Source organism: Trachinotus anak, unplaced genomic scaffold (genome assembly GCF_046630095.1).
Source record: "Trachinotus anak isolate AG129_WGS33_773 ecotype Australia unplaced genomic scaffold, CSIRO_AGI_Tana_v1 ptg000009l, whole genome shotgun sequence".
NCBI lineage: Eukaryota > Metazoa > Chordata > Actinopteri > Carangiformes > Carangidae > Trachinotus > Trachinotus anak.
This window is the reverse complement of record NW_027273860.1, coordinates 16,789,243-16,817,222: the sequence shown is the minus strand read 5'-3', so window position 1 is coordinate 16,817,222 and position 27,980 is coordinate 16,789,243. Positions and strand designations below refer to the sequence as shown.

Below are 27,980 nucleotides of genomic sequence, written 5' to 3'. Positions count from 1 at the left end.
GAGCTAAAATCATGCAGTTTTACACCAGGGCCACATTGTGACGTCTGCTTCAGGCTCATTCTGCACCACAGCAAAGCTCCTCTGCTGCCGTAGAGAACTGTTACACAGAGGTTCCCTAAAGCACCACACTCAGATGTTATAAAAATACCTTTTTATAAAGATTCCTGCAGCTCTGTGCTCAGAATATTGTTAGAAATCTTCACAACAGAGAGACACTGAAATGAGTTGACATATGAAATACTACAAATTAGAAAAAATACATTCGATCTATCCATTTGTTAAACTCTTTATTCTGTTGTTCATTGTCATTATCATCATTATTATTATTATTATTTTGCAATTTATTTACTTAACCCAGTCATGGAGTTATTTTAAATACATTTGTGTGTTGAAATCACTGCTAGTGTCTATAAGGCTGCTCAGAATTCATTTCTGTTGGTATTAATTGCTTTAAAATTTCAAATATGACCTCATTTTGTGACATTTTAAGTTTTCAGACGTAGTCTCTGCTCCAAATGATTTAAAGGGGCTCTACATTTCTCCTGAATCATAGGACTCATCATTAGAGGAAGTCCACTTCTGTATTTTGGAAATGTACATTGATAGGTGGATAAAAAACACAATACCCACAAAATGTGAAAAAGTGACACGATGGATTCAACATGAAGACAATGGTATCACACACATGATTCTTCCTCATTTACATACAGAATCTTTTCTATATAAATTATAAAGAAGTGTCTTGGCAGTCGTATTTGCTGGGATGTCAGATATAAGAGGTCTTTTGAGTTGGAAAGAGCACACATGAAGAAGAACACTTCTTGATTATAAACTTACAAGAGTGAACCTTTTCAGGAATAGTTTTATTTTTAGGTTGAACTCCACGGGTGTTTATCACTTAATGATTAATCTGACCTTTAATTTCTTTCATATCTGAAAGAGGAAATGAAACATTTGTGATACATAACCTTTGTAAGGCCTGCCATTGGCTAAATGCTTGACAGTAGGCATTGTGGGTAGACATTATTGTTCTTATTTTACAGCACTGTAGAGTCACACTTATGTCTTTGCACAAACCCCACAGGCCTTCTAAGAACCTACTGTACAGTTTGGGACCTTTTTATTATACACACCTGCAGCAGTAAGTGGTCTGTGGTAGCTTTCCTAATTTTTAATGCTTAATACTAAGAAAGAGTAATAGGTGGTAATAGATATTGAGATAACGAGCCTCTACTGAAATGATCCAGGTGGAGGAAGTTTCGCACAAAAGCCATTTGTTCTTTCCTGATGTCGACTGGCTTCAAACCAACATGAGGACACAGACATAGAGTTTGTTTTTCATCAGTGGGGTCAGGACAATGCAGCAGGCTCTATATAAAGAGTCAGCACATAATATTTACACCAGTCTAAACATCCAGCAGTCACTTATCAAAGCAGACTGTGCTGTGCTTGTTGAAGAATACAGGAGAACAGTTAGAGCAGTCAGGAAGTAGAGCTGAAGATAAAGAAATGTCATGAATGTTATTATTCAACATATTTTTGAAGGGTGCACCATGTGGCTATTTTTGGATTCAAACTGCTAAGTTTGTGCCAGTGTTCCTTTAATGACATAAATTTAGAAGCACGTCCCAAAGGGCCTTGAGCCACACACAGTGTTTCCCTCTGAATTTTATTTTGGTAGGTGAGGAAAAAGCCTTGGAGGATTTGGACAGTTAAGTCCCGGGCTCTGAGGCAACGTTTAAGAAGCTTGGACGGCGATCAGACCCCCACTGAGAGAGAGACAGAGGGAGAGAGGGAGATTATTTATTTCATTCAGACTAAAACCACACACATCCCCGATTGGCTTGGACAAGAAAGGAGCTCTCAGTTAAGTGGGTACAAAGCTCTGGAAAGATATTTTAATCCATCATAACACTGCAGCGTCAATAAAAGAGACCATCAGTTGGCAACTGAGTGAGAAGAAACACGCGAAGGTCTTTGTTCACTTTTTTACAAGAATAAGACTGAATATTCTCAACAAACATGTTGTGGATTTTTTGTGGAGTTAGTTAAGACCTCCAAACAGATTCAGAAATTGCTCTTCATGACACAGTATCAATAAAAACTAAACCTTACAGTTTTGTATTTGGTTCCAGTGCAGTGTAAAGAATTTTAGTTTGAGACAGTTTAATCTAACAACAATCTACAATCTTGATGAAGGTTACACTGCACAAAATACCCCAGAATCCAGAGATGTACAGGTCAAACTATGGACTGGACATGCTCTGATCCAGATTCTGGCAAGAACCTAAAAAGGATCTCTCCGGATTTGTGGGGTTATGGCGCAGTGTGTTGTTCTGATTAATAGCCCCCTTCAGTCAAAAACATGTTTTACTTCTTTTTACTTGTTACTGTTGGAGCTTCACTGTGCTGAATGATGTATGTGCAGTTTGTACATTTGTACGTTTCCTACAAAACATGCTGTATATTGTAATGAATAAACAGTTACATGAAAGTCATTTTTAAAGTTGACAACAATTATTTGAATTTCATTGACCTTCTAGTGGACACACAAATATCAAACCTCACCCTTATCCAGTCACATCTAATCCTTAAGGTGACCTCTCCTCTGTGTCTTTTTCTCCAGAGGTTTAACTTTGTGTCTCTGCCCACTGACGTCCTGGAGATCGAGGTGAAGGATAAGTTTGCCAAGAGTCGGCCGATCATCAAGCGCTTCCTGGGGAAGCTCTCTGTCCCTGTCCAGAGGCTGCTGGAAAAACATGCCATTGGGTAAAGCACACACACACCTCACACACTCATGCAGAGGTTTTTGTTGTATCAAAGTTTTCAGAGCCGTGGAAGAGCCGACATGGGAAGTCGACCGTACATACATACATGCATTCTCTGTACTGCAAGTTCTTGCTGGTCGAAATCATTATTATCATAACAACATCTTTACTTTAATTGCTCCTGTTTTCTTCCTGGCTCTCAGTCTTTTCTCCGTTTTCTGTCTTTCGTCTGCAGGGACCGGGTTGTGAGTTATTCTCTGGGTCGCAGGATGCCAACAGATCATGTCTGCGGCCAGCTGCAGTTCAGATTTGAGCTGACCTCCTCGATTCACCCAGGTACATCAGGCATCATGCCGTGTAGCAGCGTGGACAGAGATACTATCAATCCTGCTGTCTCCTCTTGGCCTTAAAGAAATCTGTTCACATGTACTCTTTGTTTATCTCACTCTCAAGTCATGCATTAATTGTTTTGATATTATTTATCAATGGTGGCTGGTATCTCCTCAATATGACCATGCAGTGTAAACAGGATAAGATGTCAGGTTTAATAGGTGGTAACAAATTTTTTGTCTGTGCTGTCGTCAGCAGGAGATTTTCTCACCTGGAGCTAAATCACGTTAAACCTATGCAAGTACGCAAGCAGTTCATCTTTGAGTTTGATTTATGTCTAACTTTAGTTACCTGCTGTACATTAAAGCAGAAGCTAAATGGATTCAGTGAGAGATTCAAAAGGACTCGGCCTGTTAAGTGGATCTGATGCTGGATTTAGATTCTATAAAACAAGTATTAACAGCTGCTGTTGCTCGTTCCTGTTGCGTAAAGACCGACTAACACAAATGTGGAGATGTGTGAAAACTTGGAGCATCAGGTGATCACCTTGACAACACAGTTGGTTGTAAACTGACACAGTTTGTGTTGTGTTTTCTGCAGGTCAGTGCTGTATTTGAGTCCAGCAGGTAACACAGAGAACAAAACTATGAAGAATAGTTTCTGTCAATTACAGAATTGTGTTCGCAAATTAATCATTCACACAAACTATTTACTATTGAATTGTTTTTCTCCTTGATTTATTAAATGGTGCAAACACATTAGCAGAACATAGCATTAAACACATTGTTGACAAACATCTATCAGGAGCAGCGACAGCCAGGGCAGGTTGTCTGTCTGTCTCATTCTCTTGAACAGGATATCTCCTTGAGGGAATTTCTTCAAATTTGGCACAAATATTCATTTGGACTCAAGGATGAACTAATTAGATTTGGTGGTCAAAGGTCGAGATCACAGTGACCTCACAAAAACGGCGAGACAGTAATTCTATTTTTTTTGTCAACCTATGAACTGTAATTCTCACTTCCAAAGCTGCGAATTCTGCAGTTGTCAAGAACCTAATTCAAAAGCACCAACTGTGCATGTTTGTTTGTTCTTCTGTCAGATGATGAGGAGGTCTCCCTGGTCATAGAGGCGGCCTGTCCTGAGGAGGGAAATGCAGCAGATGACAACCATGCTACAGCTGCACCTGATGACGACACATTAAGTGTGGGTCCTGACATGCCTGACCTCCCCTTGGATGCCCCTCCCGACCCTGAGACCCCCGCTCCTCCAGCCTCCACAGCAGAGGCGTCCACAGCCGAGGAGGTCGAACCTGCTGCTGATGAAGAGGAGGTGGAGGCATCATCAGGGGTGGAGCATGAAACCGTGGAGGAGGAGAACACAGTGAGGGAGGAGCCATTGCCTGCTGAGCCCCAGGTGGAGCAGGAGGAGGGGGCTTCGGCTCAACAGCAAGAGGAGAGCAGTGGAGTGGGGGAAAATGAGGAAGGAAAGGAGGCAAGGGAGCAGGGGGAAGGAGAGGAGGAGCACAGAGAAGAGTCTGCACCCCAGGTGGAGGAGATAACAGAGGAGGAAAAGGAGGTTGGGGAGGAAACGGAGCCAAAGCCAGACTCTGACAACCCTGTAGCTGCAGCAACAAATGATGGGGCAGAGGCTCCCACAGAGGAAAACACATCCCAGGAGGCTCCTGCAGAACCAGCTGAAGGTGCCCCACAGGAGGTGACAGAGGGGGGAGAGAGAAGCAGTGCCCCCTGCACTTGCCAGTCCCTCTTCACAAATTACAACTCCCATGCTCCCTCACGTCGTAAAAACCGCCCCTGCTCCCTCCCGGTGTCAGAGCTGGAGACGGTGATCGCTTCAGCCTGCGGCGAGCCGGAGACGCCGCGATCCCACTACATCCGGATTCACCACCTCCTTCACAGTCTCCCTTCAGCCCAACAGAGACCTCCCAGCCAGGAGGAAGAGGCTGGGGAGGGGGAGAATACGAACACCACTGAAGACACCACTTCCACTTCACCAACACTGAAAAACTCCAAAGACAGAGAGGAGGAGGGGCAGGATGACGAGGAAGAGGAGGATACAACCCAGTCTCCCTCTCAGGTACAGTGATGGACTTTACATGGGTATTCAGACTTTGGCCCCCACACCACAGATCCCTTAAGGCTACATCCACACTACTTTGTTTTCCTTTTAAAACACATCTCTTTTGCTACATTTTCACCTCCCGTCCACACTACTCGAAAATGGAAATGCTACTGGCCCCGTTTAAACTCCAGGGTTGTGTTGTAGTCTGCACAGGAAAAAATGGAGACCTTTAGAAACAATGATGTAAACACATCCGATCGCTCCCTGATTGGGTCTTATCAGCCTCGACTACCAGTAATGAAAGCAGCATGAGTAATGAATTACAAGTGTTACTGACCTTGTTGTCTTTGCCAGCAGCTGTTGTTCTGAAAAGTTCTGCATGATAATGCTCCATCTGCCCTTACTCCTTACTGATAGTATTTTCTGAAACTAATCAGCTGAGTACACCTGAGAGTAGACAATCGGCTTCCTGGAAACGTAGTCTTGTGGTTGTAGCCTAAAGCTACAGTTTCCCAAAACCGACCAAAAACACAAAGCTGAATTTCAAAATTCTCACTTTTTCATGAACCACTTCTAAAAATCAGCAAAAATTGTAAATAAATTAGTTAGTTCGCTGTGTGATCAACTAATGTTTGTGCTGCCGGACAATTGTTGCCCCTGCAAATGTTTATATCTGTGTATATCGGCAGGTCCCGGAGTGTCCAGGTCCCTGCTGCCGTCGCTCTCTCCCCCGCAGCCTCTCCATAGAACGCCTGTCTGAGCTTAACCAGCTGTTAGAAGGTGAAGGAGGACACACAGCTGTCAGGAGGATCTCTCCCTCCTGCCTGGAGAGCGAGGAGGGGGATTCCAGTAATGGAGGAGGAAGAAGAGTTGGCGGGAGCACCCACAGACCGCCAGGTGAACACGAGTGTGAGTTTTGCGACACCTCCTGCTACAGCACCTCCTGCTACAGCACTTCCTGTTACAGCACGTCATGCTACAGCAACTCAGGCTACGAGGGGCGGAGCCGCTTCTGCAGCCACACCCGCCTCTCCTCGGTGGACAGCAACAGACTCTCCGGCAGCACCGTGTTCTCCTCCCAGGATGAAGATGAAGATGAGGAGAGCGCCTTTGAGCCGCTACCTGATGTCGGCAACACGCCAGAGGGCCAGGACGCTGGCGGGCGAGGAGGAGGAGAGAGGAGGACGGGGAGGTGGAAGGAGGCCAGGAGGGGAGAGCAGGGGGAGCCAGCTGTGGCCGGGCCCAGCGACAGGAACAGCATCGGTGAGATAAAACCTTCTTATTTGCTATATTCACATAAGATGTTTGGTGTTGTGTGTTTGTAAAGCACCTGTCTGACCTGCAGTTGCTGACAAGCTTTCATGTCAGACTCATGAATAAGCATCCAAGTCTCTTTCTTTTTGTAAAGGTCAAACATTAGCTGCAGTGAAGCTGGTTTGAGCAGCAGGTGTGAGTAGGTTTGGCTTCCATCCCGGTTTTCCCGAGATTATTCTTTTTCGTTTCGTTTTTCTCCTTTTTGAGCGACTATCCCGGGAAATAAATATTCTTTCACAAACTGTCCCGTTTTTTGTGAAAATGCCCTTCTCCACTCTGCCACATGCATCCACATCCACAACCCCTCTGTGAATCCAGGCAGAGGATTTAGGATTTCTGTCCAATGGCTGAGGGGTTAGGGCACATACCAGCCCTTCTGAGCCCTGAGCAACTGGTCCCCGCCTTGAGTCAAGGCTGGCCAAGCCCATCCCATAATTCTTCTCTGTCTCCACCTTTCCTGTAAAGGCTTAAAAATTCCCACAAAATAACTTTAAAAAACTTAAATTTAGGAGATGGACGTGGAGGATGTTGCAACAAAATCAGGGGAAAAAATGTCTCACACACACACACACACACACACACACACACACACACACCCTGGAGTGTCCCAGTTTCTCACACTTCATCAAAGGTGGCAACATTAGGTGTGAGGGAAAGCTGCAGGGGGAGGGAGAGAGAAAGAAAAACAGTGATAGTTAACTAGTTATGTGTCAGAGGGAGAGGGCGAGAGAGGTAGGGTGTGTATGTGTGAGAGAGAGAGAGCGTTATGTAATCTCAAATGCTGAACTGTTAAACACTGAAGGCTTTAAAGCGATCAGTACATTTCTCTTTCTCCATCAATTTAAAAACTTGTCAGGATTTTAAAACTCCTGGCTGATCCCCATCCTGTTAAGCCAGTTGTTGCCAAGCGATGCAAATGTTGTGAATTTTAAAGCCAAGGAAATATATTTTATTATAATTAAAACCGAACAACGAAATATAAAATTTGTTATGGTGATATTTCATTACATCGCATTTTGTTGGCCAGTGTCCACAGTGTAAACACAATAACACCTTCCAAATGTATCCCTTGCTTGTAATGGATTTGGTTTGTTCTTAGCCTGAGTTTCCTCAGTTACAATCATGGTGAACACAGGGTGGTTCTCCCTCCACCCTCATAAGAGCCCTGTAAAAACATATTCATCAAATACTGTAAATAGCAAAGGCAATTCTCTTCTTCCTCAGTTTTTTATATAGATATATATTTTTTATGTATTTAATATTTTTTATTCATTTTCTTACATGATAGTCAATCAATCAACCATCGGCTGATCATCAATCCCAGTGGCTCCATGTGCATAATTGCTTCCTTTCTTGATACCGTTTTTTTTGTGAAAATCTGCAGGTAGTTTTTCCTTTCATCGACACTGATAGGAAAAAAAACCTTTGTTGGACAAATAGAAGCAATTAGAAAATGTCAGTGAACGAAAAATCTCTGGTTGAAAAAAAGGAAATCAAAGAAGCAGAGTGATGAGTGTGACACGACTCTGTTGCTGTACTGCTGACATGAGTGCTGTTACAGTGTGTTGGGACGTTACAGTACAGGTATACCCTGGCTTTATTTGTTCGTGCAGACTGTTATTCAAGACGCAGCCATTACATGAATAGCTGCTTTTGTTTGAATTTACTGTAAATGACTGTCATGTCTCATCAGTTTTAACTGACCTGGATGCTGTCAGGCTGTAAAACAGTCCCTCCCGTTTATGAGCTAATGAATGATGAAATTCACTGAGATGACAGAGAGAGCATCATGTGCGAACAAGGTGATCATTAATTAATGGAGATCTGTGTTTATTAGATAACTAAAGCCAGAAATGTTGCATACACCATTTGAAAAGGATTTAAAAGAAGTTCAGGTCATACTGACAAAACTATAATCATATGAATACTGAAGCAGTTGATGTTGATTTAACTTAGACACGCAAATTACATATGAAATACCAGAAGCATTTGTACAGATGTTCTGAAATCTTAAATGTCTCTTAAATAAAAGTAAAAGTAAAAGTTCCTAAATTAAAAAAAACTAATTAAAAATGTGCACAAACAATATTCTCATATACAACAATATACCAGTAGAAAATGAGTGTAAATTGTTCCCACCTCTGGTTTCAGCTGCTGCATATGGCCTACAGTTCGTTTGACTGGCCTTGTTTCACTGGATACCTCTTCATGTTTTATACTGTATTTGTGCATTTTACATGACAGCTGTTGTAGACTGGGATACGAAAGTAGGTCACACACACATACACACACACACACATACACACAGCCATACACCCACACACATATTCTTGCAGAAACAAAATGAAATTCCCTCCTGTGAAATGCAATCAGCACACTGCCAGACTCCTCACCAGGTTTGCTGTTTCTAATGGTTTTCTCTTTTTTACCCTCCTGTTCCCATCAAAACAAAACACATTTTTTCAGTTTGAAAAAAAAAATATGCTTAGTTTAAGAACTCGTCCTCATTTTTTAGCTGTTTTTTCACCTTAAATCAAAAATCACACCCGGTCCAGTTGTTGGTATTAATGTCTCATATTGTAGTTATGACATTTTTTGATTGAAAACATGTTTTAGATCTATACAGTGTATTTTTATGGGAAGCCTCTATAATTGGCATTTTAAACCTGGGCCTGTGTTTATTTTGTGGCATTTGATTCTGTTCCCAACTTCATCAGTTACATAATTTTCGAGCTTCTCTAGACCTCTGTATTGTAACGCGTATATTCACCACTTCACACCACTGAAGTAATGTATGGTAAGTGTGAACTACTAGCTGCTGTGTTGAATAGATTCATTTTTGAACTATAAGTGGAAACATTGTGGATGTTAGAAAGACAGAATGTGGGTCTCCTGCCTCCTCTAGCCTGACATAAACATGCTGGGAGACCAACATGATTATATATTATAATTTTTTACTTTTATAGATTATTGTCTTATATGACAATATAAGGCTCAGATATAAAAGTGTCTTGTAACCTTATAATTGATGCACAATAATTTGTGTCTGTTATGACTGTTTTACAAAGAAGTTCAATTACTCTGTTTAAAAATCAATCAATCTATGGAAATGCAAATACAGTGGATTTCAAAATTTTAACTGGGAGACACAAGATGCTTCCAGTTGGGTGGGGCAATATCCAAAATTTAATATCTCAATATAATCCAGGTCAAATATTGCAAATATACAATATTATCGCTGGGAGGTTTTATTGGGAAAAAAAATATTTATATATTGCATTTGGTGGGAAATATTGCTATATTTTTTTATATTATTGAAAAAGTCTAGTTTCCAACTTCACTGAGACATCCATCCTCAGTTTAAGTTAATCATCATCATCACACCTGTGTAAGGTGAGATGACTTTCAGTGTTTGTCCAGGTGTTAAACTGATTTAAGGTGAGAAAAAGACATTTTGAGGGGAGGGAGACTTTAATGAGGTCACATCATAACTAAACTGAACACCAGATGAGACACTGTATTATCTCTGGTTCAGCTCAGCAGATGATTGATTGATTTATCAATCGCATCATGTGCAGCCACAGTCATGTGGTGGGGTGTGAAGAGAGAAACTCATATTACTGGAAGTTTAAGTTTGATAATCAGCAGATGAACACAGATTTTAACCAACAGAGTCCACATCAAGCTTCATCATATAGTCATTGTTTCTGTATCTGTGACGTTTGAACTGCTCACAGTTGATTCATTACTTCACTTTACAGTCAAACTTTCAAACTTCCTGGTGCTGTGATCACAATGTAGTTCCCTTGTATGCTAGTATTATAGTATGAGGCAGAAACAGTGTTTTTCTGCTGTGATGTTGTCGTGTTGTATTTGATCTCAACCCAGCATTCCTGTGAGGCTCAAGTCATGAAAATCTGTCATTTCTGGGAGATGATTCTGGACAAGCAGAACCTGTGTTGATGAGATGTTTACTCATAGCATTACTCATAGTGATTGTGTTCATTTTATTGTGATTTTTCTACCCACTGTGATGACAGTGATGTTTCTGTCTTTTGCACTTGTATCTTAATCATGCTTTCCATCTGCTATGATCATGTTTCTCCACCCACTGTGGGAATGCTTCCTTGTTTATGTGAAAGCCTTGTATGGACTGCATTTCCACCAGGCTGACTGACTGTTGCTGATCTTACCATGTTCCCATCTCAAAGCATGTTGTGTTTATTTTCACTTCGCATTAACACACATTTTCCCTCATCCGGATCACATATGAAATGCTCTCAGAGTCCAGTTACAAAGAAACAGCCAAAAGCCAATGAGTGTGCAGCTGCCAGGGACAACAGTCAAGCTAAATTACCAATCTTACCACAAGAAAGAAGATTGATAATGAAAAAATCTGGATTATTTTCAATGCCAATGTATTTCAAATCATTGACAAGCACCAGGACTTGTAGTCACAAACCAATATGTGATAGCATTTTAACCTCTTTTAGCTCATTGTTTAGGTTTTGCAACTTTACTGTTTCGGTTTACAAAGCTCTAATAAATCCACTTTTCACTACCTGCCCAACACCAAACTGCAGACAGAAAAGGTTAGCAGCTAGCTGGTGGACATAGAGGAGTAAGTAGCAACTAAAGAGCTACATGTTGGACACCAAACCAGAGGCAATAGGAGAGTGAATATTGGACTTAAATTTGCCAGGTGGCCTGAAACATAACTCCAATTTAAAATTAATGTTGCTTTGTGTCCGCTGGATATGTAAATAGGAAAAATGTAACCAATGCTAACACACTGGCCATAACTTAATATGGTGATAATATGTCAATAGCTGTATCCCATTGCAGGGGCTGCATCCTCCGGAGGATGAGGTCTATGAAAGTGTGACACATCAGAGACCGCAAAGGCTGAAGTGAAATGACAAGTTTTGCTTTGTGTGATCAGCTGTGGCCGTCTTTACCGCAAAGTGTGGCTCCTGTTGCCAAGCAACTTTGACAACATGTAACTTTTTTTTCACAAAAACTTGAAGTTTTAAGGCACTTGGTTGTAACAGTTGTACCCTTAGCTGAACTGAGCTGAAACCCAGTACTTACTTTTAAAAGTGTAATCCTCGGGCTCTTTGTCGGTGTTCTTTAATTTCATTATCAGCATGCAATGAATCTTGGAACAGATTGGGCCACAAAGTATCCACCTGTTGCCCAGTAAAGGAGGCCGCCTTTGAAGGAGCCTTCAAAATGGAACACCCTAGTTGCTGCTGTGACACAACTGGTCTTCAAATGCAGCCTCCCAAGGTTGCAGCCCCTGAAATGGGACACAGCTTACGTTTAGAGCTCATTCCTTCAAAAAATCAACTTCTAGGTATAATGGCCTCGCATGGTTCCTTTGTGACAAAACACGGAAATTCTGAATCCTAAGTCTGCGATGTCCAGTCTTTTCCTAGTCTGAGAGTTTCCTGGTTTGGCATAGTGTATCCCCAACCTTATGGTAATGTATCCCATACTGTCTCTCTGATGTCCTGTAGGCTCAGGCTTCTCCCCTCCTGTTGGCCATCTTCCAGTCCTGCGACCCAGCCATGACCTAAACCATTTTCCTGCTGCCACTGACCAAGCCTTACCTCCAAGTAAGAACCAACAGTCCCAGTCTTACTCTGGAGTCTCATCCCATCACCTTGGTTTGCTGTGAGTGTGGCTGTTTGTGTGTGCATGCTGCCATGTACCTTTACTTTCCAAACATGTTCCATCTCCTCTTTGTTTGCCATCACCATGTCATTGTCCCTCCCTGCACACTCCTTTAGTTTTATACTGCTTGGTTCATGGTTGGATTTGCACTCAGTATTGGATGATTGGAGGGATCGCTGGACCTCATTGACTCAAGTCCAAACTCCACTTAGCTTTTACAATCATCCAACTGTGCTGCTTATAATGATTAATCAAAAATACACTTGTCATCACCTACATATATTTAATCCATGCATGTGGAGCTGTAGAACTATTGGTGAACAACAGAAGTCCTGACATCATCAAAACCTGGGTTTACTGGCTACCAGCTAAGAGAAAGTGAAACAGAAAGAGAAACTAGTGTAGTGTACTATAGTATTAACCTGTTTACATTTGTGTACAATAAAAGAAATGTCATACAATAGGTTATTTACTAAGCCTTAGAGGCGCTGATAGGCGTATTTTTAAACTATCATGCTAAGCTAGGCTAACCACCTCCTTTGTACGTAACACACTGACGTGAGAGTGGTATCCATCTTCCTAGCTCATTCTTAGAAATAAAACACAGTGTATCTCCCAACTGTTGAACTCACTGTGCTCACTGTCCTAAAAGACATAATACTGATGTTTATGTTCTTGCTCTTAACTGCAGATGTCTCCATCAAGTCCTCTTACACTGGCTATCTGCCACTATCAGGTCGGTCCGATACATATATTTACCTGAATATAGGCTTTGCCGCCTGTTTGACGCCATCACAAGATGATCTCCAGCTTTTGCCTGCCATCAAATTACTCATGGAGTTAATTGGCGACACCTGATATGACGTGCCTCTAGTGACATGCTGTGGTCAAGAAGAGTACAGGCTTATACTTAAATGTCGTTTACACGCATCTTCATTAATGAGAAAGAGACAGTTTAAGGAATGTATGTCATGTTATTTTGCCAATCCAGGTGTCAGAACTCAGAGACTTTCACATCAGCGTGTTCAGTAATGAAATATCAGTAATGACAGGATCAGCATGTGATTTTTTTAGCTGATATTTCAGCTGATACCAATCCATTACAATTTGCCACGATCAGCCCTGATTCCAGTCCCAACCTGTGTTCTTTTGCAGCCCTGGTTTTGTGCATCCTCAGAAATTAACACTAGTGCTGAACAGTTGTGGGCCGTATATCAAGATGTGCAGTGAAGTCAGCAGCATTGTCTAAACAAATAACGGTAACCGCAGTGGAAAGTTTTGAAGAAGACTAATAGAGCTTATTGTCGCCTGTTTCGCAGACACGATCTCAACATGATGAAAAAATCTAACATTTTTTTAATGTTGCTGTGCCTGAAGTTGAGGAAAATATTCTTCTGCTGGCCAGATTCAGACCTGATTTGCTCCCTAGAGATTTTCACACTGTGAAGCATGTGTCCCCAGGGAGGTGCAGGAACGAACACAGTCAGTAGCAGCAGCAACAGAGGCTGTGAAACACTGCTCATGGAGAACATTAAGGTACTTTGAAACCCTTTGTGCCCCACTCTTCGGAGTTATAACTAAAGTCCGATCTGAACACACAGACACGATGCACATATTTTTAGATTCAGAGTAACGTAACCTATGCAAGAATATTATTATATCACAGATAAATGTCCATAATTCAGCTTCACACAGAAAAAAGACACTGCTTGAAGTTTTCAGTGATGGTTGCAAATAGAAACACTAATAGGAAAAAATCCTGCATTCTTGTAATTTTGCCAGTCTGTATTGTAAACACACGCCGGCTAAACGAAAACAGAGCTGAAGTCGTAGCCCACAATAATCCAAGCTCCTGCACAAGATTACCAGTGTGAAGTTCATTCCTCCTTGACTTTCAGTATGTGGAGGCCAGTCACAGTGTGATTTGGTCAAGTACTTTCCAGCAGATAAGGAGTGTGTCGGACGCTCTTTTCAAGCACCTGATACCACAGATTGGATCCACTTACAACACATTCAGGCACATGACCACATTTACATCTAGTGACACTCGACTGCACTTTGTGTTTGAGCAGGAGAGCAAGGCCTGATCACAATCACAGTCTCATTTCTGTAGAACCTAGGAGGAGAGGAGAGGAGAGTGTCATTATTAGATCACATCATCATTTAAATCCTGACCCAAACCACCTTCAGCCTGACAAGGCTACAGAGCCAAGGTGGGAAAACTGATTTCCTAAGTACGGTCAGGACTGGCAATAAGAAGTTCTTCTGTGTGTGTCTGTGTGTGTGTGTGTGTGTGTGTGTGTGTGTGTGTGTGTGTGTGTGTGTGTGTGTGTGTGTGTGTGTGTGTGTGTGTGGGCAGGGCAGTCGTGACAGCCAATAAAGGGTTTTTTATGTCCTGAGGGGGTAGTCTTCATCTTCCTCCTCCTCCCACAGCAGTTAGTCAGAGCTGAGAGAAGCTGCTACGATCCTTGTTTCCCACATTAACACTGTGCCCATTTACAAGCCAAACAACATAGAAACTGTGGCACATCACACAGACACAATAACAACAGCTTTCCAGTTTCACTGAGGTTGTTTAAACCTGTTTTAGAAACACAACAACAAATCAAATCAACAAACAACAAACGTTACCAAACCTGTTAAAGCTAAAGAAAATACAGGCACTCAGTTAAATAGTCTTATTATTTAATATGGGGCAAGACACAAATACGTTTCAGCTATGATCCATCATCAGCATAAGAAACACTAGTAGATCAGACAGTTTACATACAGGTGAGGTTCGATGATTGCTTGTGAATGAACCGACCAGAAACTGAATCCTCATGGGGTGAGATCTGGGTACACAGCAGCAACACAAGACAACAAGCAATAAAACTAAACTCACAAGAACAAACTCCTACATCAACAACTGTTATCCAAGTGCTGCACAACAAACAATAATAAATGCAAATTACAATAAAAACACAATCATTAGAGAAACCATCTATGCTTAGAAATGTCACTGTTACATAAGCTGTTGTCAGTTTGTCCTGTTGAATCCTTCATAAATCAACTGATAAATATAATCTATAAGCAACAAACAAGAGTTGATTTTACCAGAAAAAACAAATGTAAGCACGACTAGTATTAGGGCTCGCACTAACTCATTGCTTTACCTGCTATAAGTGTTATTATTAGCGCTGTTATTAGTGTTAGTCCTACTCATTCTAGCATAAGTTGGTTTGTTTTAAGGGACTGTACAAAAATTACTGGGTCAAACCACACAATGATGTTTCTTTTTGAAAAGTAAAACATAATGTTTAGCCCGCCTCCCCACCCAAATAATATTCATACAACTGCTTTGAAACAAGATGGTTGGAAAACAATCAAGAAATTTGAAACATGATTATAGAAAAAACTTGATTTGAGTTTATTTTCCTAAGAAACTGGTTGAATTGTTTTTGTCATTGGCAAATGTTTCAGCTGTTTTAAGAAATAAGGATTTTAAAGCTGGTGTAATCAATATGTTCTATAATAATGGGTCTAATGACATCATGTAAAATAGTGATGAACTAGTCATTCTTGTAGTGATGAACCCGCTGAGACTCAACTCTGTAGTTCCTCTCAGCAGCTCTGTGGATATTTTAGCATCTTTGACTTCATTGTTTTGGTTTTATCTCCGTCAATGTTACTTGCAACTGACAATATTTCTTTCCCATCCCTCATCATCGTGATAAACCCATAGTGTGGTACCTGCTCAGCACCAAACAGCAGACAGGCTCAGTCAGAGGCGAACTGGTGGACATAGCTGAACAGCTAAAGACCCAGATATTTTCCCATGAGTTGATCTAAAAGAGAGTGAATAATGGACTGAGGTCGCTCTTTGCCAAACGTTCACATCATCTCAATTACAGACAAAATTGAGAGTGCTGTAGTCTGATGATTTCACTTTTTTTTTTCTCAAGGGGATGTCATGTTATTCCAGAACTGATCTTAAATTGATTTTGTCTTCAAATGTGCTGTTTTCATCCGTGTTTCAGACTCACTTACACTTACATTTGCTATATTCCTACACTCTGTTTTAGATTTTAGTTTTTTATAAGTTAACTGCATAGTCTTCAGTCATTTGCTCTGCAGGTTTGAATCCAACTGCTGAACAGCTTGATCTGAACTTCCTGGTGATCTCCGAGCATGACAGGATTACTTATCCACTCAGTTTTGGTTTTATGACAAATATTTTTGTTGACACAAGTAATGCGATGTGTGTCACTGTGTGTATTGTTGAAAAGGAGCTTTAGATCTTGTAATGAGGATTAATCAACAGAGAAAAAAACAGGGCATTTCCAATTGACACGCAGCACATCCTCATGAGTGGCGTAGAAATATAGCAAATAACTTTCCTCTGTTTCTCCGTCACCTCTCTTTTGCCACAGACTGGGAAGCCCGCATCGACAGCCACGGCAGAGTTTTCTACGTGGACCATGTCAACCGGACGACAACCTGGCAGAGACCGAGCCACGGGGGCAAGTGTAACCACGGCATCCCCCGCTCAGGATCCACCCAGCAGATGGAACAACTCAACAGGAGGTCCGAGATTTACTTAAGCATGAATCTGGAAGTTTTCTATGCTGATTTACCTTATAACAAGGAACATTTCATGACACTACAGGATAAAATGACGTGTAGTTTAATGACGTGTAGAGAAATTTGTTATAAAACAGCATTTGGTAGCAATAACTTGGAAAATATGTTATTTTATCATGAAAAATGTTGTTGTAATAACATTATAGCAGTTATTGTCATTTTTATCATTACATCATTCAGTTTTCATTTGAATATATTGGTATTGTGTTTTTTTGTCAACCTAAAAATCAGTTTGAAAAGTGCTGAAAAAAAGGCAATGAGGGAGGAGGACATGTTGTATAAGAAAGGAAGGAAGTCAGATACAGCTCCTATAGTGGAGTTAGGCTGACATCTGGTGACTGGAGATGGAATTTGTTTGTGCAGCATGTCATATAAATATGTGCAATGCAGTGAAAATTTAAAAAAAAAAAGCTCTTAAATGGTCGTTTGAGCAGCAGTGCATATGTTTGTTCATGTGAAAGGTGCAGAGACCCTTTAAGAAGTCAGTATTACTCCTCAAGCCAAAGAGATATGGAGGATGACGTCTTGTCTCTGCAGGTACCAGAGCATCCAGAGGACCATGGCCACAGAGGAGGAGGGAGGAGGTCCGAGGTTGGAGCGGAGCAGCAGCACAGAGACTGATTCTGAATCTCCTCCGACAGGTACAACACCGAACTTCCTCACACTTTAAAGTCACATCATCTGTACTTTTCATGCCAACAAGAGATCACTCCTGTAGTGGTTGGATTGTGTTCATGCTCACTTGGTTGACTTGTTTTAACTATGTGAAGACATGAGAACTGGTTCTATTTTCTTATCCATTTATGTCATTCATGTAATGACACTTAATATTAGAAATTAGATTTATTATTAGTGCACAGAGAAGGAGTAATTAACCAGTTGTGTGTCTGTAGGCCCCGCCTCCCCTGTCAATCACCAGAAGATCAGTCATCTCCTCCAATCACCTGCTGTCAAGTTCATCACACACCCAGAATTCTTCACTGTGTTGCACAGTAACTATGTGAGTACCTGTTAATGAGTTTAATGAACATATCTGCTGACATTTTATTTACAGTATCTATTACCACATGAAAAGACAGGAATATAGCTCTTATTCCTCTGTGCCACTGAGCACATTGTTTTCAAAAAACTATTAAAACACATCAGTGACTCTCACTGTTGCATCGGCTGACATGTTCCATCTTTAGCATGAACACACACTGTCATTTATTTTGACTCAAACCCACGTTACACCATCCTGCTGCCCTAAATACTCACCAAATGTGGATTAAAATAGTCCCCAATGCACAATATCCTCCTGTTCTAAGTAGTGAGATGTGTCTTTCTATGGGATTTGTTAGAATAAGAAAAACATAGAATTTTGCCAAATGTAACTTTGAAATCTCAGATGTCGCAGCATCAAAAATAAATCCAAATGGAAGAGTTTGAAAACAATCATATAATAATATAACCTTTACAGCTGACAGATGTAAATGTAAACTAGACAATAATTGACAACTTATACAAGACAAAAATGGACAAGTCTCTTGTTACAAAATCATAAATTAATGTAATGTAAAGGACAATGGAGTGTTTTTCTTAGTTGGTTGTTCAGTTAGCAAACTAGAAGACTTGTTACATTAAAGACCCTGCACACCCAGAGCTACTGTGGAGTTATGTCTATGTAAAGATGTCAGTCAAGCGCAGTGTGCACACATCCACACAGTCCTCAGAAGAGGTCTAGTCAGGTATGATAAGTGCAAACAGCTGTATGGGTGAACCTGGGCCTGCAACGAGAGGAACAGAGAGAAAGGCAAAACAAAGAGGAGAGAACAATTCAAGACAACAACAATAAAGGAAGGATGCACTAACAGCCAAACTAGAAGGTAACAGCGGAAAACACTGACAAATGGGTTTGGAGAAAGTTTTGGATGAATTTAAAGGGCAAGCTAAATGACAGTCAATTCAAAGACATAGTCAATAATCACAGTCCACTGCCTCAAGCTGTTTGCTACTGCAGAGGGTCCAGGCTGCTCTCTGAGTCTCTGAGTCTGAGTCAGTAACTTATCTTATATATCAAGTTACATCAAGTCAATTTTATTGATAGCTCATTTCAAACAACAGGTGCAGACTCAAACTGCTTCAAGATAAAAAGCAAAAAACAGGATTCAAAGATCAAACAAAATAATAGTGTTTAATATTGATCTACACAAAGACTTTGATATAATTGTATGATTATATAATCAGTGTAACACTGATAAAAGCAACCAAACCCTTTTTCCCACGCACACGCTCACAACTGCACAGCCAAAATAAGATCAAAGCAGCTTTTTATGTCAGCGCTACAGTAACTTGATCAACTTTTCTAAAGGTGAAAGTAAACTTCTACACGTTCTCCAGGCAGCCTACCGCATGTTCACCAGCAGCAGCTGTGTGAAACACATGATCCTGAAGGTGCGTCGCGATGCCAGGAACTTCGAGCGCTACCAACATAACCGGGACCTGGTGGTTTTCCTCAACAAGTTCGCGGACACCCAGCTGGAGCTGCCGAGGGGCTGGGAGATCAAGACCGACCCCCAGGGCAAGGTACCATACTTTGCACATGTAGTGACCTTTTACTGGCTCTGTCGGAGGGCATGGGTGTCGATACCTGATAGTCAGCAGCGCGTCGTACTTGGAAAGGCTAACAAAGCAAAATGAACCAAGGACAGAACACCTGACTGTGTCGTAACGACCAGAGAAGGTCAGTCACAACACAGTGCCCAGTCTATCAGGTGTAGATGAAGTTACAGACCCCGATATGAGACCTGTAAATCAACACCCACTCTCAGATGCAATGTACTGCGTATGGTCTGCATATTTGAGGTACAATATTGTAGTTTTTGCTTATTCGTATCATTTTTATGTGGAAAGGTAATTTGAAAATCAGCATGTTGCTTTACCTCATCTCACCTCATATTCTCTCCCGTCTCCTAGTCTTTCTTCGTCGACCACAACAGTCGAGCAACGACCTTCATCGACCCCCGGATCCCGCTGCAGAACGGCCGGCTGCCTGGCCACCTCGCCCACAGACAACACCTGCAGAGACTACGCAGCTACAGCGCGGGAGAGGTACGCACACATCAACTCGGTACACATCAATACTGTGTTACTCACGAGTCACAGTTTGATACCACAACGACTTGAGCATGACTCACACACAATCAATGTAGTTGGAGATGCAACTTGGAAAATGATAATGCTCTTATATCTTGAACAACAAGGCAGCCACTGTTCTAAATTGCTTGTTGCCTCTATTGTTATTTAAGACAAAAGTGAAAAGACCAAAGAAACAATGTGTTACTCTGTCTGTCACTGATTTCTGATTTCCATCCCCTGTCTGTGACTCTCAGCACCACTCTGGTTCCTACTCTTTAAAAACGAATATAGAGTTTCATTTTTTAAAAAGGCTCCGTCATTTCCTAAGACAGTTGGTCACTGCAGTTTTTAACAACTATTAATCAAACAGGAGGAAACACCCAGTTTAACAGTTTGGCTCATTGATGTGTTTTTAATTGTTTTTTGGAAACAATGGAGCTGTGCGATACAGAGGAATGAGAGATGTCAAGCTCAGTCAATACTTGTTAGCAGGACACGTTCATTGTTAGTTTGTGTTTAGTTTGTGTTTTGTTGACAAGAATAAAATGAATAATATAATCAGACTTATGCTTTAAACACAATCGTAAACTTCCACAACTCAGCCATGTCTGCTGCAAGTTCCCACTGCAGAACATGAAAACGTGCAGCAGGTTTAAGGGTTTCAGTTTGAATATTAACAGGCAGCAGTGCTGGAGAATATGCATATCAGAAGTGTTAACAAGGAGACATTAATGGTTCTGAAAACAGCTTATGGAGGAGGGGGGGTGTGCATTAGTGCATTAGGAAGTGACAAGTGCATGCGCGTGTAATAGAAACAACAGCAAGTGAGTTTTGCCTGCTTATCAGCACAGTCGACATTTGCAGCAACAGCAGTGACACAGCTCAAGGAGGCAATTAAGGCTTTTAAGCTGTTTATTCTCTGAGTCAGTCAAATCTGAACATTCCCACATGATATGAATATTTTTAGATCCAGTGTGACTTACAATTTCAGAGGATGTGACTATTTCTCTGATGTCCATAATAAATGTTCCAATACATCCACTTAGAAATCATATAAAAAAGACACTTGTTAACTCCAGAACTTGCCTGAGAATCATCAGGATTGAAAGTTTTATTCAGTATCAAAGTAATCGAGTGGTACTTGTCTGTACATCCATTGGTGCATTGCAAACAAGAGCTGCTAATAGCAAATTCAGCATACTTTTAATGGTGCTGATTTTTGAAAACGTAAACAAGTCTAAACTTAAATATAACTGGGTTCATGTTATATACATCCCCAAAATCATTATGGGTGTAGAGCAGAGGGGGTTACAGTGTCAGACTCCTCTGGTTTGATCTGTGATTACTTCTGAACATCAGCTGTCTCTGGGTGAAAAGTGTTTTCTGTTCATGTTTGTTCTCAGGCCTCTGATGTGTCCAGGAGTCGTGGGGCTTCTCTGATGGCCAGACCTGGAAACAGTCTGGTAGCCGCCATACGAAGCCAGCATCACACTGACCAACAGCCAGTGACAGCTCCATGTAGGCACCGTCACAGCTTTGTGTTATTGATTTGAAGCCTCAATCAACCACAAGCAGTAGACTCTCTCAACTGTTCTGTGATGGCATTTTAGACTCAGGCTGTGTTCCTGTCTCTGTCTCTCTCTCACCAGCTTACAATGACAAGATAGTGGCTTTCCTTCGACAGCCGAACATATTCGATATGTTGCAGGAGCGACAGCCAAGCCTGAGCAGAAACCATGCGCTGAGGTAGCCCCCTAACATGTATCTTTATTATTATCTTCACTGTCCATATCTATGAGGTGAGGATTCCTGGTCCACAATGCTTGTTCCATAGAAAAGCACATTTATCTGAAGCTAATGTGATGCCTCCAGTTCAGTTTCGATTCACTGTTCTTACTACGTAACTTCCTCTTTGTGTTTACTGGGGCTGTGTTCACTGCTATAAGCTGATGGTGCAGCTTGGCTTGCAACAACCTAAATAGCTTCAATAATTGTTGTAAGGCTTTGTATGTTGTGTCATATTTTGCTTTCATACTTGTTTTTTTTCTCAATGACTAGATACAAATGAACCAGGATGGGGTGAATATGACATCTATATAACTAAATAATAAATCTATATAATGGACAGCTTTGGTGATGTCATCCTGCATCACCAGTTTTGCTTTCACACCACAAATGATCCAAACACAAAATGAACCAAAGACCCTTAGATATAATCTTTATCTGGTCATGTCCTTTAGGTGTTTTCAGACATAGAGTTGGTTTCCTCTGCACCAGTTCGGTGATTGATTGGTAAACTTTTCTGCTGCACTACGCAGCCCAGAATGCATCATTTCACCCTTTTTTTCACACTCAGACACACATTCAGACAGCTACAGTCTCATCTGTTGGCCACTGAGCAGTTTCAATGGAGCAATTTCCCGTCTGATTGATCCTGTCAGTCCAGGATCAAACAGGCAAACCAAATTCCTGGTTCTCCAACCTCTGGGTCACCACTGCCCCCAAAATAAATACATTGGAAGCACTGAAGTAACCAGAATTTTATTTCTCGAGCATACTTAAGGGGGTTTTCCAAGATACTATTGCATATGAATTGTTCCACTCTAGAAGGATTATACTGCATTATAACATGGAAAAATCATTGCCACTATGATTCGAGAGTTCAGGTCCACAATGTAGGACTGCTGGTGCCTTCTAATCTACCTGGTAATAGAGGCTGTGAGGATGATCTATTACAACCTTTAATTATGTAATTTTTGACTCACAAAATAACTTTGAATTTACTTCCATGAGTGTTGTTTTTTTTTTTTTGCGACAGAGCTCATAATATTAAAGAGCGTAAGTCTCAGTCCCCCAGATATTTAATTGTATGAACAAGTGATTCCTTGTTTCCAGGGAGAAGATCCATTACATCCGAACAGAAGGTACCCAGGGGGTGGAGAAGCTGTCATGTGATGCAGACCTGGTCATCCTGTTAAGGTAAAGAACCTCACTGACTTCAACATGAAACCCAGTATCAATCAACATCTAGTTTCTTCACCGTAATGACCTCAGAAGTTACTGAAATCACTACCCTCTGCCTTTCTGTCTCTTGCTGCTGCAGTTTGTTTGAAGAAGAAATCATGTCTTATGTTCCACCTCACCCCATCCACCCCGGCTTCAGCTTCTCTCCTCGCTGTTCACCCGCCTCCTCACCACAGAACTCTCCTGGTAGGTCCTGCAGCCAGACAGTTATACACTTGACTTTGCCTGACAGGAAACATGAAATATTCCTGGAGTTGCTAATAATGTAATATTGTTATTACCTTTGTTTTTATTTTATTTTATTTTATTTTATTTTATTTGATGTATTTTGATTTGATTTCATTCTTTTAATTGTGAAGCACTTTGTTAGCTCACTTGTTGTTGCAGAAAGGCGACAGGTGTCAAGTACATCATTTTCAAGTTTTTCCTGAATGAAAATAAAACAAAGCTAGGGTACAGTCTTTTTATATTTTTTGTGAAGTTTCAGTCAGCACCGTCGGACCAAACATCATAAAATGTGAAGTAGTTATAAAACATTTTAGGCCATGTAGTCCATCCTGGTTTTTCATCATACTTTCATATTGGTGCAGCGGTGAAACAGGTTTTAAATTTCAATGTATGCGGTATTAAAAGTCTTAAATTTAACTTGCTGACCCTGCAGATACTCTGTATTGTACAGTATAATGGCCACAATATTTGGCAATGTTGTATTGCAGAAGCCTGTTGTAGCATTGCAGTTTCCATCACCATCTACCACTTAACCACTGTCTTTGTTGAAAACCACATCTTGGTTACATCGTAGAATTATAGAACATTATAGAACATTATAGACTTACAACATGTCCATCACGGGTTCAGTCAGTGGGCAGCTGTAAGGTAGCTGGGACATCAGAAGTAGTACAAGGTTAGAGGTTTGAGATTTTCCTGGATGGCAGATTTTGAGATTTTCTATGCTTTCAGATTTCAGACATACACATACATACACACACACCCCCACACACGCGTGCACACACACACACCCCCAAACACACAAACATACACACTCCGAAATGCCATAACAGTAATCATTGCCATTTGACAGAGCCTGCTGTGCTATGTTAGGGTCCACTAATGTTATCTTAATGAGCTCCACGAGACCTCAAGCGGGCCGCAAGAGTGTGTGTGTGTGTGTGTGTGTGTGTGTGTGTGTGTGTTGGGGTATGCACGTTATTGATGGAATGCTCCATAAAGGGAAATTGGGTCACAGCGGGGAAGCCTGGCTTGTAATTGTGCTTCATTCGTTAGTTGTGCTATTGTCTTTGTGGAAACGTGACCTGGAAAAACAGAGCAGGAGAGAACTGCTCCATATCAGTCAGTCTCAGCTCCATCATAGGTCAGCCGGTTCTTACTGACTTTTGAAATATGAAGAAGTTGGGAAATGGCGAAAAAATAAAGACCCTGCCTCGACTCAAACATGAGGCATCATGACTACATGGTCCCTGGTCCTCCTGGACACCCCTGGTGGATTATTTTCCCCAGAACCCTTTCAGAAAAATAAAGACAGTGCTGTTGAATCTTGAGTCTTTGACCCAGAGTATCAATATCTACTGTGCTACAGTTGCTGTGAACACAGTACATCCTGGTGTTAAGTCCATGGAGTTCAGTCAGAAAACTGTTTCTGTGGAGTGTTCAATATCGAATAAATTAGTTAGACACTATGTATCAGATACAGGTGAATAAATACACACAAATGTTTGAAATAGTGTTTAAAACTCACCTCATTATAATAAAATATAATTTCATCCTGCTTTTTTGAACAAAAAAAAAAAAAAGAACTTTGCTTTTTGTGCTTTTTTTGCTTTTAGCAAATAGCCAATCAGTCAGGAGTTTTTAATTTGAATTTTATTTCATTGTTTTACAAATTTGCAATGGTTAGAATTTATATTTTGTCTCTGTTCATTCGTGTGATTGTTTATTACTCAACATTTTTGTACATGTATTTAATAATGAACACATGTGGGCTTCATAATTTCTGTGTCTAGCTGAAATTCAGCTGCTAAACTTTTATCAAAATTAAAAAGAGATGAGCATATTACACACGGTGATGCCTGTCATTCAACTGAAAACAATTAATGTTGTAATTATATTTCAGATACTTTTTCTCATATACACCTGCATGAAACAGTGTTTTTATTAACTTTTATATTTTATTTTCCTTTGTGTGTGTGTGTGTGCGTGTGTGTGTGTGTGTGTGTGTGTGTGTGTGTGTGTGTGTGTGTGTGTAGGTTTGCAGAGGGCCAGGGCTCCAGCTCCTTACCGCAGAGACTTTGAAGCCAAACTAAGAAACTTCTACAGGAAATTAGAAGCCAAGGGCTACGGCCAAGGACCAGGGAAGATCAAGTAAGACTGGCTGCACATAACACACATGAAACGACTTATTGTTCCTTCAAAATAAAAGTATCGATCGACACCCTGACTTCATTATTATTATTACTATATGCTCCCATGAGATTGGAGCAGTTACAGCAGATGTATTAGTAAAAAGAAGAAGAAGTTCAAATTGCTTCGTCCTTTCTTAACAGTTTTAGGTTCAACATAATCTGGTCCCAGATATATGTTCTGTAGATAATTTTACTATGACTAATTTTACAATATTTTTTAATGTGCATCCCTGCACTGGCTACCAGTCAAGTGCTGAAAGGAATTCGAGGTTCTTTTATTTGTTTTTAAGACTTTTTTACAGTCTGACACCCGACTACGTCTCTGAGCTCCTCTGCTGCTAAGGAGAAAGAGTGATCAGACATTCACTTTAGCTGCCCCAAAACTTTGCAACAGTATCTCTTTTGATTTGGTGTTCTCCCTCTGTGGACATTTTAAAGGCTAAACTTAAAACCCACATTTTCTCTGGCATTGGGTGTCCCTAGGATTTTGGTTTTCACTTTTAGCCTCTGTGTTTTTGTGTCAAACTGTTCCCTGTCTGTCTCTGACTGTGGGATAGTTAAGTCAAACAAATGTTATCTCCTTGCCTTTGTTTCCTGTAACTATGTCATTTATTTCTTTGTATTTTATTGTACACTGCACTTTGGTTAACTCTGTTTGTTTTAAATGTGTTTTATAAATACATTTGATTTCATTTCATTTTATTGGAGTTGATTTGATTTTTTACATCTAGAAAATGAAATATTTGTAGGAATTCCTGGGTCAACAGAGAAAGCTTTGAAACTGAGGTGAAATTTACAGAAACTGAACAGCTGAAGAACTAATATATGAAAAATTATTAAAAGGTTTTATAAACTTTATAAACTGGTGTCTGAGCAGAGTTTTTAGAGTGGTTGTAGGGGAAACTTGTAAACTCAGTATTTCTGAAATACATGTAGCTCCAGTGTGAGGTGTGATGTGCGATGTGTGGTGGTTGTTGTACTGTAGACTGCTGATCAGGAGAGAACACCTGCTGGAGGGAACCTTTAACCAGGTGATGGCGTACTCCCGCAAAGAGCTGCAGAGGAACAAACTCTACGTCACCTTCCTGGGGGAGGAGGGGTGAGACACGCACACACACACACACACACACACACATACACATGACCTGTGATGTAACACAGCTACATGTGTTACACTGCAGTGGGATATGTGTTAGTCTCACAAGGTTTTGAAGCACAAATTTTGAAATTGCCAGCCTGCTTGTTTTTATCATGCTGCAGGACACAGAGGCGTAAATAAACACACACTGTGTACAGGCAAGTACACACTCACATACACACAGGCACACTCACCCACACAACCATATACAAGATGCACAATAGGAAAACAGTTAATTAGGTGTTTTCCATTTAAAGCAGAGCTACAAGAAGTAACTCTAAATAACAGATAAACCCACTCATGCACAGGCTACACAACAAATTAAAGTCTAAACACTGAACTGTTCGGCTACACCAAAAACCAGCGTGCGTAACCACACAAGCACAGCTGCTGTCGTCCAGAAATGGAGCCACAATTACAACAATTCAAACTGCACCACCCCGAAACAGTGTGTAGTGAAGACGTCACCTCCAAACCCTGCAGTTTGGCCGTGTGTCAGGGTCGGGTGCAGCAGTACAAACTGCAGGTTAGCCAAATCATTTCCTGTTTTCAGTAGCTTGTGATTGGCTGATCCTACCATGGTGCCCATCTAAACTACTTTCTTACGTCCACATTCATTTTACCAGACTTGACGTTGCACATACAACTTTTAGCATCTAGGCTGACTTTGTTTACCGCCAAGAAAATGTGGCGCCCACCTGGCAGGTCATACAATATGGACATGGCAGTTCTTTTAATTGGCTGGGCAGGGGGTTGTTATTTACACTAAGGAATAGTCCTTAAATGCAGTTTCGTCCTATGTTTGCAATGTTTGGTTTTCCATTACCAATATGCATGATTAATACAGGTGTAACAGTATGTCATATTGTTTTGTGAGGGGAGATAGTGAGCTCGGGACAGACCTCACCTCCTCCCTCACTACTGTATCTAAGCCTTTCTCAAGTGACTAAACATCAGTTACTGCTGCTTTAAATATAGAAATATAAATATTGTGTATTCGGTTTTTATGTCCAAACATGTTCGTGGTGTAAATTTAAACTCTAAAATAGACTAATTTAATGAAACTGCATTTTGTCCTTTTTGTTGGAGGTGGATAATTAGACCAGATCTATTTTTTTTAAATAGGCCAAAGAGGGTTATAATATCAGCTTAACTGTCCAAATATACCGTGAACCAGATAAGTGAAAATGCTCCCTCTGTCTTTGCTCTCGTCTCTTCAGGTTAGATTACAGCGGTCCATCCAGAGAGTTCTTCTTCCTCTTGTCTCAGGAGCTGTTTAATCCCTACTACGGCCTGTTTGAATACTCAGCCAACGACACTTACACCGTTCAAATCAGCCCTATGTCAGCGTTTGTAGAGAACCATCTGGAATGGTGAGCTGCCCAACACACACACACACACACACACACACACACACACACACAATGAATCAGTGTTTTATAAAACAATGAAATTACTGACCAGTGTATTAACAAGGAAACATGACTG

General features: G+C 40.9%; 1 protein-coding gene across 3 annotated transcripts in view; it reads left to right on the top strand.

Moving 5' to 3' along the window:
• The window catches only part of LOC139625538 (E3 ubiquitin-protein ligase HECW1), a 78,599-nt gene that overhangs the window by 40,668 nt on the left and 9,951 nt on the right, over window positions 1-27,980 (top strand). For 2 of the 3 annotated variants that reach the window (XM_071485592.1, XM_071485593.1), the window contains 17 exons: window positions 2,627-2,769; window positions 3,004-3,104; window positions 4,201-5,195; window positions 5,870-6,443; window positions 12,014-12,112; window positions 16,583-16,736; window positions 17,331-17,434; window positions 17,687-17,793; window positions 19,173-19,358; window positions 19,749-19,883; window positions 21,314-21,428; window positions 21,560-21,656; window positions 22,806-22,889; window positions 23,014-23,120; window positions 25,199-25,313; window positions 26,340-26,453; window positions 27,713-27,865. In XM_071485592.1, the coding sequence (XP_071341693.1) occupies window positions 2,627-2,769; window positions 3,004-3,104; window positions 4,201-5,195; window positions 5,870-6,443; window positions 12,014-12,112; window positions 16,583-16,736; window positions 17,331-17,434; window positions 17,687-17,793; window positions 19,173-19,358; window positions 19,749-19,883; window positions 21,314-21,428; window positions 21,560-21,656; window positions 22,806-22,889; window positions 23,014-23,120; window positions 25,199-25,313; window positions 26,340-26,453; window positions 27,713-27,865 (3,383 nt within the window). The remainder of the gene's footprint in view (window positions 1-2,626; window positions 2,770-3,003; window positions 3,105-4,200; window positions 5,196-5,869; window positions 6,444-12,013; window positions 12,113-16,582; window positions 16,737-17,330; window positions 17,435-17,686; window positions 17,794-19,172; window positions 19,359-19,748; window positions 19,884-21,313; window positions 21,429-21,559; window positions 21,657-22,805; window positions 22,890-23,013; window positions 23,121-25,198; window positions 25,314-26,339; window positions 26,454-27,712; window positions 27,866-27,980) is intronic. The other variant, XM_071485594.1, reaches the window with a different exon arrangement.